This window comes from Hyaena hyaena, unplaced genomic scaffold (genome assembly GCF_003009895.1).
Source record: "Hyaena hyaena isolate Hyena2069 unplaced genomic scaffold, ASM300989v1 scaffold_208, whole genome shotgun sequence".
NCBI classification, from domain to species: Eukaryota; Metazoa; Chordata; class Mammalia; order Carnivora; family Hyaenidae; genus Hyaena; species Hyaena hyaena.
In genome coordinates, this window is record NW_024080839.1 from 1,223,096 (window position 1) to 1,242,500 (window position 19,405).

General features: G+C 41.2%; 1 protein-coding gene across 3 annotated transcripts in view; it reads left to right on the forward strand.

Annotated features, from left to right (window-relative positions):
• The window catches only part of SYNE2 (spectrin repeat containing nuclear envelope protein 2), a 337,350-nt gene that overhangs the window by 240,554 nt on the left and 77,391 nt on the right, over positions 1–19,405 (forward strand). For 2 of the 3 annotated variants that reach the window (XM_039242123.1, XM_039242124.1), the window contains 15 exons: positions 122–240; positions 383–524; positions 2,415–2,534; positions 3,873–4,025; positions 4,134–4,343; positions 5,938–6,039; positions 6,957–7,076; positions 7,245–7,445; positions 9,019–9,192; positions 10,489–10,620; positions 14,363–14,559; positions 15,651–15,783; positions 16,576–16,758; positions 17,174–17,320; positions 18,909–19,085. In XM_039242123.1, coding sequence (XP_039098054.1) covers positions 122–240; positions 383–524; positions 2,415–2,534; positions 3,873–4,025; positions 4,134–4,343; positions 5,938–6,039; positions 6,957–7,076; positions 7,245–7,445; positions 9,019–9,192; positions 10,489–10,620; positions 14,363–14,559; positions 15,651–15,783; positions 16,576–16,758; positions 17,174–17,320; positions 18,909–19,085 — 2,310 coding nt within the window. Of the gene's footprint in view, positions 1–121; positions 241–382; positions 525–2,414; positions 2,535–3,859; positions 4,026–4,133; positions 4,344–5,937; positions 6,040–6,956; positions 7,077–7,244; positions 7,446–9,018; positions 9,193–10,488; positions 10,621–14,362; positions 14,560–15,650; positions 15,784–16,575; positions 16,759–17,173; positions 17,321–18,908; positions 19,086–19,405 lie in introns of all 3 variants that reach the window. The other variant, XM_039242122.1, reaches the window with a different exon arrangement.

A 19,405-nucleotide genomic window follows, 5' to 3' on the forward strand; every position in this document is an offset into this window, starting at 1 on the left:
AGAAAGGGAAATAGTAAATAATAATTTAGGAAGTGGCTCAAAATGAGATGATCTCAGCAGAAGAAACCATTGACTACTAATTGAAAACTGACTGGACCATTCAAATCTCATTCAATTATAGGTTCTGGAGTTAAAACCAACGGAACAGAAAGATTTCATCAAATTCATAGAATTTAATGCTGAGAAAATATGGCCCCAGTTTTGCCAACCTGATAAAGATACAACTCAGAAATCTGAGAGGTAAAACATTTTTAGAGTTGGACATTCAGCTATGTTGGGAGAATTAAGAGCATTTCTTCTTAAATCACTTCTACAACATTTACTGAATGTAATAAATATTAGATGTTGATTATTCTTTTCACCTTTTATTTTCCCTTAAAAGCATTAAGGCATCTAGCTCTGAAAATGATGCTCCAGAGTCGGTCTTGTCAACTCAGGGCCAAAGTGGGGATAAGTGGCAATATTTACATCATGAACTATCATCAAAGATCGGGCTACCACTACCTTCGCTTGTGCAACCTCAGGTCAGTGTGTGTCTGCACGCGGCGTAAATCATAAATACATGTGTTTGTCTTTGAAAATGCAACAAGCAGTCATGAAATGCACATAGACGTTCCACATTATGTAGTAGTGTCTTTTCAGAAAGCAAAGATGCCAAATGGGTTTTTCATTTGGCTGTTCTGTTTCACCCTCTGGGAAATCTGCGTTAAGTGCTACTCCTTTGGGCTTCTGTAGCACTCGGAGCTTCCCTAATCACAGAACTTCCAATACGGAGGATATGTTTATTTGTCCGTATTCCCCGTTAAGGAAGAAAGACCATGTGTGCCTGGCTCGCATTTGAGTGCCTGACACAGTACCCGAAACGGGAAAGTCTCAGTTTCAGTATGTCGAAGGAATAAAGGAATGAATAATATGTTTAAAAAAACACACACTTTAAAAATGAAACAGTGCTATATTAGTGTCATTCATTCATCAAAAGATGATTTGGAATCTACAGTGTGCCAGGCCCTGTCTAGTGGACCTCTGTTCCACGAACACGCGCTCTTGTTGCCATCACAGGTTTTATTCACACTGTACCAGCAGCTGCCAGATTGCTCTCTAAACAGGGAGCCCGAGAGCAGATTAGCACAGTCAAGCTTCCGCCTTCAACTTTGCACTCAACCTGCCTGGGCAAATGTACCCCCCATTTCCCAGTTCTCCAGTCTGGTGGGAACTTTCTTTCTTTTTTCTTTTTTTTTTTTTTTTAATGTTTTTTTTAATTTTATTTTTTTAAATTTTTTAATGTTTTATTTATTTCTAGGAGAGAGAGAGAGAGAGACACCATGAGCAGGGAAGGGTCAGAGAGAGAGAGAGTCACAGACTGAAACAGGCTCCAGGCTCTGAGCTGGCAGTCAGCACAGAGCCCGACGCGGGGCTTGAACCCACGAACCGTGAGATCATGACCTAAGCGAAAGTCGGATGCTTAACCGACTAAGCCACCCAGGCACCCCTGGTGGGAACTTTCCAGTCCTATTCTGCCAAGAACCTTATTTGGCCTATTAACGTTGGATTAAACTCATTGGTATGGCTTTAGTCTTGGATTCTCCTGGTCACACACACCATAACACGTATGGTGTTCTCTTTTCAGCCATAGAACATCATCAGTTCTTTTCCCCAAGCAGAATCTGACACCACCTCTCTCTGTTTCTTTATATTTGTTAGTTTTCCAATTTGGAAAGGAAATCTTTTCTGTCTTCTAAAGTTACATCTCATTTTTGGGGCGCCTGGGTGGCTCAGTCGGTTGAGCATCCGACTCTGGCTCAGGTCATGATCTCCCGGTTTGTGGGTTCGAGCCCCGCGTCGGGCTGACAGCTGGCTCAGAGCCTGAAGCCTGTTTCGTTCTCTGTATCTTCCTCTCTCTCTGACCCTCCCCTGCTCATGCTGTCTCTCTCTCAGAAATAAATAAAACATAAAAAATAAAATAAATAAAGTTACAGCTCATTTTTAATATTTATTTACATTTCCATTAACAAATCAAGAGGCAAGTCTGTCCCTGGAGGTGTAACTATTCTAAGAGTTGGCTCTATACCAGGGGTCTACCAATAAGGGGGAAGAGAAATCGGCTAACCTTATAATGTGAATGGCACTGCTACTAACTTGAAACATTAGTGATTTTACTGTTTTTCAAGTTATGGTTTATTTTTCCTCATTGTATTATCTCAGTGGACCCTCAAGTGTCTAAGTAAAGTTTTTCATGACCTTTCAAAGCTGCCCACAATATTTAAAATTTAATTTTTTTTCTTACAAGTGGCAAGGTAGGCAAAAACACTTACCAAGAAAGTAACTTGGAAGGTAGCACGTGAAGACATTTTTGCTGTTTAACATTAACAGAAGAAGGATCTCAAGTTGTAACAAGGTTTCTCTTTTTCCTCTAGGTTGCCACAAATATGAGCATTCTACCCAGTGTGAGTGTGTATAACTTTAGATACCCAACAACTGAGGAACTAAAAGCATATACCACACAACTTGAAGACCTGCGTCAAGAGGCAAATAAGGTAGCAGTTTTACATGACACATTTTCCTTACTGCGTATCAAAAGGGAAATGTGATGTTGTAAATTAGTCATTATTTTTTTAACTGAAAAAATGGTAGAATACATAGTGGAATGGGTCCTAGAGTTGCAAGTAGAATTTATCTCCTGTCAACTCTGATGAATGTGGTAGTGGTTGCTGAGAGCACTGTGTACAAAGATTGTTGAACCCAAGTCCAAGATCAGCAGGAACAAGGATCACTGTCCGCCGTGGTGCTCTATGATTGGAAGGGTAAGGAAGGAGGGGAGTATTGACAAGATTTCCAACCTTGACTAAGCTTAATGCTGAAACGGTGTGCTGGGTAATCAACCAGAGAAGACCGTAGGAAATAGAACCCAAATTGGGGTGATTACTAGCTTTGGCATGCTTCTAAATACCTTGCAACTGGTCAGGAATTCAGGGTGATCATGGGTAAAGAAAAAGAGGTCGTTCCAACAGCTTATGCTAAAATCTAAGAAGACCTGTGGCTCCCACACTCACCAGGGTACAATTGCACAACCCTAGGTGTCTCCCTTGAAATAGTATATCTAAGGGTGGCCTTAATTCTCACAATCAGCCCGTATATAATACTTCTAATTCACCCCGCCCCCCACTCACCACCCATCCCTATCTTTTTTTAGTAAGCTATAACTGACCTGTAACATTTTACTAGTTTCAGGTGTACACCATAATGATTCAATATTTGTATATATTGTGAAATGATCACCACAGTAAGTCTAACATCCATCACCACCTTAGGTATAAAAATGTTTTTCTTGTGATGAGGACTTTTAATATCTACTCTCTTGACAACTTTCAACTATATATTACAGTTTTATTACCTAGAGTTACCATGTCATGCCTACCATCCCTATCTTTAAGATACTGTACCTCTTTCCAGTCAACCCTGTCAAATGTCTTGACTTCTTTTGCTTCTCCAGGCTTTCCTGGCTTCATTAACCCACTTTCTCCTGCATTAAAATGTGGGAGGCAGGGAGCAGTGGGAAGAAGGATCGTATGCTTTGCTTGGGACTACACTTCCAAATGGATGGCCCTGTTCGGGAAGTCCTTCATCTTGTGATTTACCCTTCAATGCCCTTGCAATAGTCACTCACTACCAAGCATTGAGTTTCTTAAACTTGTTTTTCTCAGCGTGAACATCTTACTTATTTATTCTTCTACCTAATTTGCAAAGTGTTGAAAACAACCAATTATTAAAAAGTATAACATAAATTATAACAACCATAACAGACCGGGAAAAACGGAGGCTTAAGAAGACAAGGAATCCTAATATTCTTTATTTCTTTTTTCCTCTGGATTAAGGAAAACCTGACAGAAGAAACGTACATAAATTTGGATAAAAAATTATTTGAACTATTTCTGGCCCTCACTCAGTGCCTTGGCAGCGTGGAGGAGATGCTGCAGACCCCGGGGCTCTTCAGAGAGGATGTCTGTGCTCAGCAGGTCCACTGCGAGGTAAGGAATTTCCAGTAAGCCTGTGTGTCAGCCATTGCTGTAGGCAGCCCACTGTTTAAGCCAGAACAGAGCCCATTCACTGTGTCTTTTTTTCTCATCTTTTTGCAGACACTGGCTCTTGAGTTGAAAAAACTTTACTTAGCTATGGGCGACAAGAAGGATGGTCTTTTGAAAGTCATGACATGCCCTGGCAAGAGCACCAACCTGTTCCCTGAATGTTTTGATAGACTCCAAGTCTACCTGGAGCACGCGCAGGCCGCAGCTGCCTCTAGAAGCAAGTCCCTAAAAGCTGGCCTCGACTATACCCGCAGTTATCAGGTACAGGGCTAGGTGCTCCGCCTACTTTGGCACTGTTTCATGTTAATTTCCATTTGTTCCTCTTCTTGGCGGTATTCATGATTAGAAATTGCGAAGAAAAGTGGTGAGACGTTCCTCCTGTGAAGGTCTTTTGGTTAGTTCTGCTGCCTGTAAGTTGGAGACCATTTGGAAGCGAGGTCCTTCCCAAAGTTGCAGTATTAATTTGTCAGATGTAGCTAACAAATTGTTTCTTTCCTGTGTTACCTTTAGCTATTAATGATTGTCCTAGGGGAAGATTTCTAGGTAACAGGGAGCCATGAAAGTTTTTGAGTGAAAGAAGGACAGTCTGTGTCTGTTTTAGGTAGATTCACCTGGCCATTAACTACTGTGGATTACAAGAGAGACTTGAGGCAGACCAGACAATTGTAGTAGCTTCCTAACTAGAGAAAAAGAAATGAAACACAAAACTACTTAGGAAGGAGTCTTGCCCATAAAATCAAGCCTCAATCTGAACAAGTAAAATAGACACAAGAGAAGAAGAACATTGCAGCTCTGTGGGAGGATGGTCAGCCAAATCCAGACAATAGGAAGCTGTACAGAATAAAAGACCTATATTTTCACCCTCCCACCCAAAATCCCAGAAACCAAAAAGAGAGATGGTTGGGGAGTCTGCAGATTACAGGAGACTTAACACGTGTGTTAGTCCATTGCAACCTATTGAACCTCATTTAGATTCTGCTTACAACAAACCAAAAAGAAAAATTATAGGCAATTAGAGAAATGTGAACCCTTTCTGAAAGCTAATGATACTAAGGAATTGTTGATTTGTAATATTAGAAAAAATTTTTTTAATGTTTAGTTTTTTGTTTTTTTTTTAAACATTTTTTTTTTTTATGTTTTATTTATTTCTAGGAGAGAGAGAGAGAGACAGCATGAGCAGGGGAGGGTCAGAGAGAGAGGGAGTGACAGACTGAAACAGGCTCCAGGCTCTGAGCTGGCAGTCAGCACAGAGCCCGACGCGGGGCTCGAACCCACGAACCGCGAGATCATGACCCAAGCGAAAGTCGGACGCCCAACCGACTAAGCCACCCAGGCACCCCTTTTAATGTTTAGTTTTGAGAGAGCGAGCAGGGGAGGGGCAGAGAGCAAGGGAGACACAGAATCTGAAATAGGCTCCAGGCTCTAAGCTGTCAGAAGAGAGGCCAGTGTGGAGTTTGAACTCCTGAACCATGAGATCATGACCTGAGCCAAAATCGGATGCTTAACCGACTGAGCCACCCAGGCACCCCAATTTTGCAGTATTCTTAAAGGGAGGAATCTTTACCTTTTAAAGACACATACTGAAACTTACCCTGATGAAATATCCATGATTTGTTTCAAAATAATCTGAGGGGAAGAGGATTAAGTATAGTCAGGAAAGCTCAGGGGAGGGGATATAGCAGAGACAACCAGTCATGAGTCAATAATCGTTAAAGCTAGGTGATTCCTCTATTTTGGTATATGTTTGGAACTTCCGTTAGCTTAAAAATTAAAGGACGACTAAACTTTTTTTTTAAGGTATCAAAGGGCCTGCATGAGATTCTTACTGATTCTTGCATTTATCTTCTCGTAACAGAATGAAATAAAGCGATTGTATGATCAACTTACTAAGAATAAAACATCTTTACAACAGTCTTTGAATGAAATCAGTGGCCAGAGTATTGATGAACAGCTTCAGGTAATCAAGTCAAAATAATTAAACTGATCTGACCTTGGACCAGAGAGTTCTGGGCAGAAGCTGTGTTTCTGAAGCACTTCCCTTTGGGAGCAGTGGCAAGGCTCAAGTAGATAGATAGAAATGAGAACTCTTTATGTTGACCTTTAAAAGTATCTCGTAAGTAGTACCTTATGAAGAGTAAATTAAACCATCACAACACCACTGTCACCCATCAACCGAGCAAAAATAGAAGTTTGTGCAGGGTCAGTGAGGGTGTTGGGAAATAAGATCCCCATTCTCTCGGGAAGAGTGGAGATTTATCCAACTTCTCAGGACTGTTGGGCAATAAATGAGAATTTTACGTGTGAATGCTCTTCTACCCACAGTAGCTTCACTTCATTCATTTATTCAGCAAATATGAATGGAGGGCCTTCTGTGGTCAGATAGTGCTATTGATGTTGGACTTGCACTTATCCCAGGCAAGTAAGACAAGGGCATAGAGAAACATGTATATAAATACTCAAGGATGGATACAGAAGCACTGGTTGAACTAAAAACCCTTCAATAGCCTAAAAGCCATTAAGAGCGGACTCTTAGAAAAGCAGTGTGTGGCCTGGCATACTATATGTCCATTTAAGAGGAGTCACATGACTGTACAGATCTGAAGAACAGCTGAGAAGCTGGTTGATAAGGATGCAGACTGCGGAACAGAGTGATGTGTGCGTTCATTAAGTTTAAGGATGTGCACGTATACCTCTATTGTTACGTGCTTCAAACGTGTTGGGGACAAATTTTCTGGGAGAAGCTGGAGGTGAGGGAGAAATGGGACTTTCATTTTTCCCTTATTTTTTCTGTACGGTTTCATTCTTTTACAATGAATATGTGCACTTCTCTGACTCATAAAAGGATTTGCTTTTTGGCGTTGTCTCTCACTGTAGAAAGCAGATGCGTATACAGCGGAGCTGCAGAACTCTGAGAGCCGAGTGGCAAAACTAAGAGACGAAGGGGAGAGGCTTCGTTTACCTTATGTGTTATTGCAAGAGGTTTACAAATTAGAGGTATGTGCGAGCAGAGAACATTCAGTCAGTGAATTACTATGATTGTAAGGAGTAAGACTTTCTTCTTCTTCCAGAAAGAGAGTTTAGGTTTGTTCTCCAAAGAGAGTTTAGACTTGTTCTCCATCCAGGTTATTTTCATGGTTGGATGAAAGTGCTCTTTCTCTTCAGGATGTACTTGACACTATGTGGGGAATCCTGAGAGCCCGGTACACAGAACTCAGCAGCCCTTTCATCACTGAGAGCCAGCAAGATGCCTTATTGCAAGGCACGGTGGAACTAGTGGATATTGGAAAGGAAAAACTTGCTGACGACCACTTAAAACAAGCTAAAAGTAAAGATGCCTTACAGGCTCAAATACAAAGTCACAAGGTAAGATGCATGCGTCACATCACTTTTTCATAGGCTTTAAGTCTTTCTGACTTCAACATAGAGCATCCTTCTCCCTTGGTGAAATGTACATTGAAATATACATTGTTGATTCATTCAGTCATTTTTTGGACAAACATCTATTAGAGGTCTCACAGTATACCAGGAACTCCTGTGACCTCCAAAAATATGATTGTGAGTAAAAATAGATATAGTTCCTTACGTTCATGGAGATTTCAGTTGAAAGAGATGTTTATGAACAAGTCATTCAAACAAATTTAAAACTAAAATTGAGATACATGCTTTCAGAGCATTTAAGAAGGGAAATTGAATTCAGGAGTTTAGGGAAGGCTTTCCTGGGAACTGAGGCCACAAAGATATCTATACTTGAATATTTAAATGTATATCTAGTGTAGTGCTACAATAAATCTTTTAGTTGTCCCTTCATTTTATTAAACAGCAGCCTCACCACCTAGACACATGTAGTAATTTAAGTACTGATGTAAAAAAAAAAAAAATGTGAAAGACCATTCCTACCTCCAACAAGCTGAAGTCTAAGCCTGTGATCAGTAACCCTTATTCAATGAAATTCAAAGGTAAATATTATATAAGGAATGGAGAGGGGGAAAGGAGAAAATAATAATATAGATATCTACAGTGTGTCAGGATTTGTGCTAGATGCTTTTATAAACCTTCCATATATCCTTTTCAAGGGAATAGGAGAAGGGATTCAGGGAAGAAGTTCCTCCAAAGAGGGGCCACCTGGGTGGCTCAGCCGGTTAACCGACCAACTTTGGCTCAGATCATGATCTCACAGTTCATGGGTTCAAGCCCTGCATCAGACTGTGTGCAGAACGCTTGCTCGGACCCTGGAGCCTTCTTCAGATTCTGTGTCTTCTCTTTCTGCCCCTCCCCCACTTGTACTCTGTCTCTCAAAATAAATGTTAAAAATTTTTTTTAAAGTTCCTCCAATTAGAAGGGGCAGCTAACTATACAAATGCAGGAGAACCATGTGAAGTAAAGCCTTCCTGTGTAAAGGTTCTTAAAATGTCTTTTTAGAAGCTTTTACATACCAGGCTCCCAGTAGACCCTGTCAACAAATTCCCTATATTTAGCCATGTAATTGAGTAGAAAATCAAGCCAAAGTGTATGAATCCATGGCTGTTCTACATGTGGGCTTCTTGGGCTCACACGTGTATATACATCTAATTTAGTGTCTTGAAATTAATCAGCCATGTCAGTATCTACCTTTTCGGACAGTTTCCTAAAACTTAGAGTAACTGATTTAGGAAGATCTCACTGGAAGTTGAAATTGGCTAATAATGTTTGCCCTTTAATATGGACTGTTTTATGGAAAAGGTTACTTAGGATTGTTCTTTATGATCTGTTAAAATGCCATTCGTGTTAAAGACTAATTGGGTACCAGTCAGTTTTCTTTTTCTTTCCTCTTTTGTGTGACTCTGCGGGGCTGTCCTGGGATTTAAAAGCAAATATACCTGTAGAAAAAGTTGAAGTAACTTGGTTTTTAAGTTTTCGTGATGTACAAATAAATACCGAAACCTTGTCCATTTTACAGCTTTTTTTCCAGAAGCTTGTTGCTGACATGCTGTTGATCCAAACATACTCCAACAGAATGCTTCCTTCTTCACTGCAAAAGAAAGAGACATTTTGGGCAGAGCAAATAAAAGAAGTCAAATTACTGGAAGAAAAATCACACCAACGTGGAATAAAGTTGCAGACTTTATTGCAGGTATTTGAGTTACGTGAACTTTGTATGTAAGCCTGGAATTCCAGACTTCTTACCACCAGCCCCACGTGTCCTGAAGTGTATAGTTATCCTTAAGTGGTAGTTATATGGGAACGAACACTGAGGAGTGTGGAACCCTGTTCTAGCCCTGACTGCTACTCCCTGAATGCAATATTTGCTGAGATTCTGCATGCGGGAATGGCACATCTTTCCACCTTGTAGGTTTGTGTGCAAAGAAACAAAATTGAAACCGCTTTGAGATCTGCATGAGGTCATTTGAATGAAACAGTGATCCAGAAGCTGTACTTCAGAAAGAGAGCAGGTCTGATGTTCCATTGCTAAAGTGGACTCCTGGTAGTCTTCTCTCCATTGAAAGAAGAAAATTCAGTTTGCATAAAGTTTTTTCTTCGTTTTAACGTTTTTACCTTTAACTTCTTAAACACAGTGGATGTTAGCACTTAAAGGAAATAGCCAAAAAGCAAAGAAATATTCAACTTTTATAATGTGATAATGTTATGTTAGGCTAATGAAATTAATTTTCTGGTTAGCTTGTCAAACTGATATTTCTAGTAATATTTCATGGTATTTACAAAATGAGCCCCTCTGAGCCCCAAGAGGGCCCCTCATAGCCAGGTGACCCACTACTTCAGTAGATAAGAGAATTAATAAAGTGGTTATTTTTCCAACGGGTAAGTTTTAGTGTTTATACGTCAGCTCTGCAGTACGCTGAGGTTCTGTGGTGGGCTTTGATAGAAATAAAAAGGGCAAGGCAAGACTCAGGCTAAGGAAATAGTACTCTCCTGATGAAGTGTAGGCCCACATTCTTCTAACAGTGGAATTAGGCTTCTAGCAGCACAATAGGTTAATGTTCAGTGGGGTAGGGGTTGGAGCAGAGAGGGCAGAAGCCACCTACTGGGAGCCTCTGTTGAGAAAACCTTTAAAAGTTAGTCCGTTCCTTTCCAAGTGGGAGAACAGCTCTCTTCCAGCTCCGAGGCCTCCACAGAGGTGCATACTGAGAGGTGTATCCCTCTCACTTAATCATAGTCCCTACTCGATTTGATGAGACCAGCATAAAACACTAATGCCAACTGGATTTAGTTGGCAAAGGCAATGGAATTATTTTCCCGCTGAACCCTGAGTTTTAACGAGGGTAGATTCTATCTCTCAGAAACCCCTGGAATCTATGCTTGAATTGGTCTATGGTCTCGGTTCGGTTGTATTACGTATGATCAGTTTTGTCATTGTCTGGAACTAATCTAGAAAAGGGCTCCCACTGATTTTATGTTCTTGATTCTCCAGAAATGGGAAGCATTTGATGAAAACTATGCATCTCTTGAAAAGGATCTGGAAATGCTTGTATCTACGTTGCCCTCCGTGAGTTTGGTGGAAGAGACTGAGGAAAGATTAGTGGAAAGGATTTCATTTTACCAGGTATTTTGCTCCCATTGAATCCATCAGAGGCACAGTCCAGAGCACTTTGCGTTTTCTTTTGTTTGGACTAAATCACTTGATTTTGAAAGTGAATGGTTTGAATTTGAAATATTGTTCATCACCCCATTCGCTATTAGACTGATATTCAGGGAAAATGTAGGTTTGATTTTGAGCCACTCAGCATACTTGGGGCTTGGGGCTGAGGTCCTGGGTTTGAGTCCTGGCTTTCACCTGTCACTCATGTCAACTTTTTGTCTCTAAGTCTCAGTTTCTTTGTATATTGTAGGGAATCAAGCTAGTTCTTCTACCCATCTCAGGCAGTGGATGTCAGTGGGTATAGAAATGAGCTAAAGTACAGAACGTTGTAAACTATGGGCCACTAAACCTATATTTGGTTTTCTTACTTCAGTGCAACCCTGTTTGGACATAGCCTGTGAGACAGGCAATAATCTGTCACTTGCCACCAGAATTATAAAAAGACTCCAAACAGGGGCACCTCGGTGGCTCAGTCAGTTAAGCTTCTGACTTCGGCACAGGTCATGATCTCATGGTTCTTGGGTTCAAGCCCCACGTCAGGCTCTGTGCTGACAGCTCACAGCCTGGAGCCTGCTTCGGATTCTGTGTCTCCCTCTCTCTCTCTCTGCCCCTCCCATGCTCACACTTGGTCTCTCTCTCTCTCTCAAAAATAAATAAACATTAAAAATTTTTTAAAGACTCTAAACAAAATTTTTCTTGTGTAACTGTTAGTAGTGTTCTCATCCAAGTCTCTGTGTCCCAAACTTCGATGCCATAGAAAATCTAGAACTCTAGAATGGTTTTCGAGTGGCATTGAGATCATGACCAGCAAGATAACGAGTTTTAGGTTTCTCAACAGAAACTTAAAATATTTAGTTTTAACTTTCAAATGTATATAGTCAGCCCCTGAATGGTGACGCTGGAGGTGGTTATCAAATGTCAACTTCAAAACCTCAAAAGTAGGTTTGTTGCCTGAATAGACCGGATGGAACATGAAATACTTGTCCAGACCTTGGCATTCCTCACAAGCATTTAGGCTCCTATAAGGAATATTTTCCAAGGACAAGGACACTCTACAGTGTCTAGACGCCTAGAAAGGTACAATCGATCTCTAGGCCATCTTGTCCTATTGAGCATCACTCTGAGAAAAATCTGAATCCTCTGGGAGTGGGAAGCTGCTGCTTAATTCTTTGTGAGCCAAGGGATGTAGAAGTACCACTTGAACAACTAATAGAATGCGGTTGAAACAGCATTTTAACCTCATTATGTTAGGGAACTGTTCATATGGACCCACCTGACAGAGGTCTGATTATTTCCCCACAAGGGATCCTGTCCCTTCAAGTGCGACCTGTGATTCTGTTAAGTTTGAGATCTTTTTAAAAATGAAATAATTGTTCTAAGACTTTTAAATAAATTTACCAGACTAAAAGAGAGACGTATGGGGTGCCTGGGTGGCTCAGTTGGTTAAGCATCTGACTCTTGATTTTCACAGCTCAGGTCATGATCCGGGGTTGTGGGATCAAGCCTCTTGGGATCCTCTGTCTCCCTCTGCTGCCCTTCCTGGCTTGCAAAAACACACACACACACACACACACAAACACACACACACACACACACACACACACAGTGTCGGTGTCTCTCTCTCTCTCTCTCTCTCAGAAAAAAAAAAAGAAAAAAAAAGAAATACCTTGTAAAGCCTATCTCATTTATAGACTTCTTCAGGTTGTTCTCAGTATTCTGCGTCATGGAGAAATTTGTGTGTGTTTTGATTAGTGGACGTCTGTGGACCATGGAACATTGTGTGTGGCCTCTGCAGTTGAACAAAACTCATTTAAATGCCAACTCGGCACCTTATGTGCTGAGTGACCATTGCATTCTGACTCCTGTGTATAAAATGGGGTAATTAAAACTTCTCAGGGATAATCTCAAGGTGAAGTATCTTGGTCTTACACTGAAGACTTAGAAAATTAGAACCTTTTTTAATGTTTATTTATTTTTGAGAAAGAGACAGAGCATGAGTGAGAGAGGAGCAGAGAGAGAGGGAGACACAGAATCCAAAGCAGGCTTCAGGCACTGAGCTGTCAGCACAGAGCCCAACATGGGGCTCAAACCCACAAACCATGAGATCATAACCTGAGCCAAAGTTGAACGCTCAACCGACTGAGCTACCCAGGCACCCCAGAACTTTTTTCTTAAGTTTATTTATTTTGAGACAAATAGTACAAGTGGGGGAGGTGCAGAGAGAGATTAACTATTCCAAGCAGGCTCCCCCCTGTCAGTGCAGAGCCCGATGTAGGGCTTGAATTCCCGAACCGTGAGATCATGACCTGAGCAGAAATCAAGAATCCGATGCTTAACTGACTGAGCCACTCAGGTGTCCCTAGAACTATTTGGTTGGTTTTTTTTCTTTTTTTTTTAACAAATATTGGGCATTTTATTTTTGCCTGCAGGCTCAGATGAGAAGACGGGATTACCAATGAGAGCAGCGGAAAGGGCATTGGGAGTAGAATTCTTTAGTAATTTTGAAAAGGCTTAAGTTAATTGGAAAAATTATATGTTGATAATAATTTACTTTTTAAGATTAAATTTCAGTTGCTGTCATGATAAGTGTCATTAGCTGAACCCAGTGGTGGAAGGTAATTGCCTTTAGAGAGAGTTCTCTTCAGGGGGTCATTGTATTGCTGTTCTGAAGATTTTCTTTTCTTTTCATGAAGTTGGATTAGTGATGTACTGTTGTATGTTTCTAAAGTCCCCTTCCTTTCTCCCTGTTGAATCTTTCCGTTTAGAAGACTCTAAAAATGAGTTTTTCCCTACTCTTTGGGTCTAAGGGATGATAAATGTTTTCTTATCTCCTTCAAACCTATTTGCAGTGTTAAGTTCTAATGGGCTAGACGAGAGGGCAGAAATATGGACACTGGCTGGGTCTGTGGTTGGAGGGTGGTGGGGACTGTCGTGGAAGAGTGACAAAGAGATCAAGCCCTTCTAAAGGCGGCCCGGCTGCCCAATTCCCGCCCATCTGTGCCACGTCAGGATGTAGACCCAGGTTGCTAGATTACCAGTTTTCGCAGAGTCACAGGAAATCGTGATGTCTATGTAAAATTTCCTGATTTTCAAAATAATCTTTAGGTCACACAAAACCTGTCCACAAGCTGAATGTGCCCCATAACCTGCTAGCTTGTTTCTATACTTGTAGATGGACAATTCGCAAGTCTAAAGCCCTGAAATTTTGTTTTCTGTTTGTATGTGTAAGTCTATAGAACTGCAGAAATATGCCGTAGAAATGCATTAGTTGGACATTCTCATCGTGAAAGGTGATCAATAAAACACAAATCCTGTTTCTTCAGCCAGACTGCAAGAGTATTGAGGGTTAGGACAGTGTTATTGTTTCTTCAGTAGCCTCTACTATAGGTTTTTGTTTTTTGTTTTTCTGTTTTATTTTATTAACCTTTATTTATTTTTGAGAGACAGACAGTGTGAGTGGGGTAGGAGCAGAAAGCGAGGGAGACACAGAATCTGAAGCAGGCTCCAGGCCCTGAGATGTCAGCACAGAGCCCGACGCGGGGCTCGAACTCTTGAACTGTGAGATCATGGCCTGAGCTGAAGTCAAAAGCTTAACCGACTGAGCCACCCAAGCACCCCTCTACTATAGGTTTTTAATGAAGTATTTGTCAATAGATGGACTGGCTTCATTCTTAAATAATTCTCTCTGTGACTTGACTTTTTGTAGCAAATAAAAAGAAACATTGATGACAAGCATGCCCGGCTTTACCAGACTCTGAATGAAGGCAAAGAGTTGGTGGCGTCCGTGAGCTGTCCTGAACTAGAGGGCCAGATTGCAAAACTAGAAGAGCAGTGGTTGGCCTTAAACAAAAAAATTGACCATGAACTACACAGACTACAAACGCTTCTCAAGCATCTGCTCAGGTATGTGTTCTTAGGGATGGATTGAGGTCAGATTTTCATGTGGATAAAAACCTCTGAGGGATCCTGCGGTCAAACAGATGTTACATGCGGTCTCTCTTGTAAGGCGTGTGTCTCCAACAATTTAAGCACATGGGTCCCTCCTCTGGGCTACATGGGATCTAGGATCTCTGAGGTTGGTTTGCTAGACTCAGGATAGCATGTTGTCAGTTCGATGAAAAGTAGGAATGATTTTATAAAATTATACATGTCACCTTTATACCATGATGTTGCTTTTTCCTACTATCTTCCTAAACATTTTAGCTCACAGAATAGTTTGAAAAAGTCTTCAGAGAATTTTGTTTGTTTAGTGGATCTAATCTTGAACCCCTTGAATAAGGTTGAGAACATAGAACATTTGAATCTCATCTATGCCTCTTAGGGATCTGTCTTAAAGAAGTGTACAAGTTACAAGAGGGGTAGCATTCTGCTTCAGTATTTTCCTTCACCTCCCATAAATATGTTGGCATGTAGTCAATAAAAGTGTGCTGTTATACAACATACAAATGCTGATTATATTTTTACTATAAACAAATCTGTCAACAACATTTAATGAATAAAAATAATCACTGTCCTTACCCATGGGTTTATTTTTATGTAGCTGTAATAAGTAAAGTTTTCAACTTTAAAATGCTCAGTTGGGGGCACCTGGGTTGCTCAGTTGGTTAAGCCTCTGACTTCAGCTCAGGTCATGATCTTGCAGTTCATGAGTTTGAGTCCCATATCGGGCTCTGTGCTGACAGCTCAGAGCCTGGAGCCTGCTTTGGATTCTGTGCCTCCCTCTCTCTCTGCCCTCCTCTGCTCATACTCTGTCTCCCTCTCTCAAAAATAAACATTAAAAAAATAAAATACAATGCTCATTTGTGCTAGAGTAGTCAGACTTGGGGCATGAGATAGAACAGGGTATGATTCTTAAAACATCATGATTTTTTGAATAATAGAGCTGATCAACACAGGAAAACATAAAATAAAATGGGAAAAAAATATGCTGATGATGCATGTCATCTGTAGAGTACATTACTAATTTTCTTTCTCTCTCACTTCATTCCTATTAGTTATAACAGAGATTCGGATCAGTTAACCAAGTGGTTGGAATCGTCTCAGCAAACTCTCAATTACTGGAAAGAACAATCCCTCAATGTGTCTCAGGACTTGGATACAATCAGAAGCAACATAAACAAATTTTTTGTAAGTTGTAATAGAATATGCTCAGATAATTATTGCCAGAAATAAGTATTGGGGGGAAATGACCAAGGTCGATATGATAGTCCCTCTAATCATTTGTGGATAAGGATGAAACTTAGGGTAATACTATTCTTCAAACTTAGAGCTATTTGTTTATAGTGGTCATTTCTTTTTTTTTTTCTTTTTTAATATTTTTATTTATTTCTAGGAGAGAGAGAGAGAGACAGCGTGAGGAGGGGAGGGTCAGAGAGAGAGGGAGTCACAGGCTCTGAAATAGGCTCCAGGCTCTGAGCTGGCGGTCAGCACAGAGCCCGACGTGGGGCTCGAACCCACGAACCGCGAGATCATGACCTAAGCGAAAGTCGGACGCTTAACCGACTAAGCCACCCAGGTGCCCCTATAGTGGTCATTTCTGTATCTACAATAGGGGCACCTGGGTGGCTTAGTCCGTTAAACATCCAGCTCTTGATTTCAGCTCAGGTGATGATCTCCCGATTTGCGAGTTTAAGCCCCACATCAGGCTCCGTGCTGACAGCATAGAGCCTGTTTGGGATTCTCTCTCTCTCTACTTTCTCTTTGCCTCTCCCCCGTGCACGTGTGTGTTCTTCCACACATGTGCTGTTGAGTGTGTCCATGCGCGTGCACACACACATAGATACCCATGCAAACATTAGCAGTTTGAATTGAGTTCATCTACTTAGTTTTGGACTCTAACCAGTTACTCTGACTCTTAGTTACTCTTTGCTGTTTTCAAACTTTTAACGTTTCTAACTTTTCCTACACTGCTTCCTCTAGGAGTTTTCAAAGGAACTAGATGACAAGTCATCCTTGAAGACTACAGTGATAAGTACTGGGAACCAGCTTCTCCACCTAAAAGAAGCGGATACGGCCACACTGAGAGCTTCTTTAGCGCAGTTTGAACAAAAGTGGACAATGCTAGTAACACAACTTCCTGATATTCAAGAAAAACTTCACCAGGTAGGTATTTAAAGACGCAGCATTTAAATTAGCATTCACTTGTTAGCTCACAACTCCTTTAAAATTATTTCTCTGACTCAATAATTTTCATTGACACTACCTATTTTTCTCTGGCACCATTGAGTATAGGTCTTAATTACTGGACTCTCCTCCAGTGGGATCTTTCTTAACAGAGAAATCGGGCTTAATTACTTTATTTCGCAGTTTATCTGCATCAGTGTGTTACTTTATGTGAAGGTCATTGTCATTGTTTTGGGGTCACTTATTCTAGGCTTGAATCCTGGGTTTGTTTTTGTGAGCAACCTGCATAATTATGTAGCAAGACCTTTTATCAAACTAGATATCATCTTTAGTGATGCCCTGATTCATTTTGTCAACTACAGGTAATTAAATGGAAATCATTTTGTCCTTTCAGCTCCAGATGGAGAAATTGCCGTCTCGTAAAGCAATCACCGAAATGATTAGCTGGATGAACAATGTGGAACATCAAACTGCAGAGGAAGACTCTGAGCATTCTCTGAGTTCTGCGTCTCAAGTTAAAAACCTTCTTCACAAGTACAAGGTAATTATGCAAAAAGAGCCACAGCTTTTTCATTAAATAAGAAGGCAAGTCAGCCGGAAGGGAAATGCTGAACAAAGAGACATGTATGATGTGATTTAGAAGAACTAATTTGAAGCATGGGGAATGGGGTGATGGATGATTCTAGACAGATGTTAGTATACTTGATCTTTCCTGCCTCATTTCCTTTGGTAGCTCCTATCCCCACAGGACAGAATCCAAGCTTTTAATGGGCCCTGGCCCCTCTTTACATCGCCAGCCTCATCTTTTCATTCCCCAGTATAGATCATCGACTCTGCCTAAACCAAACGAACCCACTGCATCTGATGTTCTCCCCACTTCTGCTTTTGTACGATGCTACACCTTCAGCCTGGAATTCTAGTGCCCCACTTGGAGCTGTAGAAATGCTCTTAGTTCATCTTTCAAAACTCTGCTCAAGTATCTCCTGATTTGGAAATCTACCCCTGACTCTCCCGGCCAGTTGAGTTTGGTTTCCGGGATTAGGTGTCTCCAGGGTGAGATAATTGTTTACTTACTTGCCTGTCTCCTCACCTTGACGTAGCTTCTTGAGAGCATGGGCTATCCTTCACCTCCCTGAAATAGCACACCTAGCCCAATACCTGGCATCTAACAGACGTTAAGTAAATGTTCTTTGCATAAGAGAATGTGTAAGGAAGAGTTGATACCTTTCTCCAAATGGATATGAATGTGGCCTTCTCTGTGATATTTGATTTCAAGTAGATTTAACTAACTGGTAATAAGCCACACACAAACATTTATTGTGTGCCAGGCAATGTGTTCACCGCTAGGAACAAGGAGATAAAGGAAGACTCTGGTCATTGCTTTCAAAGACCTCACAGGCTGATGGATGTAACTTCTGGTAGGCAGAGGACAAATACTTTGATTTGTCATGAGGTTAGCAGGGGTTATATTTTTATATACTAGCACATCCTAACTTCAGTGAGTAGTCGAATCTTTGGAGGGTCCACATGTATGTATTCTTATAGGCAATAGTAACCTAGCATATACCACATAGTTTTCCCCTGATGCCTCCAGAGGGGTGTTAGGACTTGCCAGGATAAGCTTATTAAGTATCAGGCTTGACGAAAACCTGCTTGGCCCTGGGTATTTTTAGGATTGCTATAGAATTTAAAGTCCGGAGGAACAGAGAAGCTACCCAAGCTGGCAAAGTTCTGTAATGTCCTGGGTTTTCTGGCGGAGTCTTAACTTGAGACTTCCCATCCTCTCACTTCCGTGAGCCTGCAGGGTGGCTCTGAATTCCAATGTGGCTCTTTGGAAGCTGCTCACGGGAACCATTTGCCAGTCCCTGGGTCCTGATTTTGGTTCAGATGATGCAGCCACGATACACGAAGCCGCCTTTGACTTTTCGGTCTGCTTGAAAGCGGCGAGTGTCTATTCCTAGAGATGTGGAATTCTCCAAAAGACTCTACTCAAACAGACATTTGGTGGGACTGGTGGGGAGGATGGAATACAACTCTAGACAGGTGGCCCTTGATTAACGAATGCCAGGATCTGGTTCAACCTACTTCCGTTCAGGCTTCGGGAGTTTAATTTTGTCTGTTTGTTGTAGGAGTTCAGAATGGAGCTGGACTACAAACAGTGGATAGTAGACTTTGTTAACCAGTCCTTACTTCAGTTAAGCACCTGCGATGTAGAGAGTAAGCGCTACGAGAGAACAGAGTTTGCAGAGCACCTGGGAGAGATGAACCGCCAATGGCACCGGATACACGGAACACTGAACAGAAAGGTGTGCTCGTGTGTCACAGTTCGTATGATGTGGCCTTTGCAAAATACCACTTTCTGAAAAATGTGAAAAGATATTCATGTAGTTAACTTACAGTTAAGACTGCTAATTCTCTCAGTCCCTTTGGTAAAGCTTACGTTCTGGCATTCTCCAACCGGTGCACATAGGAGAGGAAGAAAAGTTATCATTTCTTTGAGGTTTCTTTCTTGGTGGGAAATTGAGTTAGGCAAGTGAAGAGGAGAAATTTTATTTGAGAAGAGAAAATGTCAAGTATTATGTGAGACTACTAAATGGTCGGAGATTTTGACATTTTCTGCGAAAGC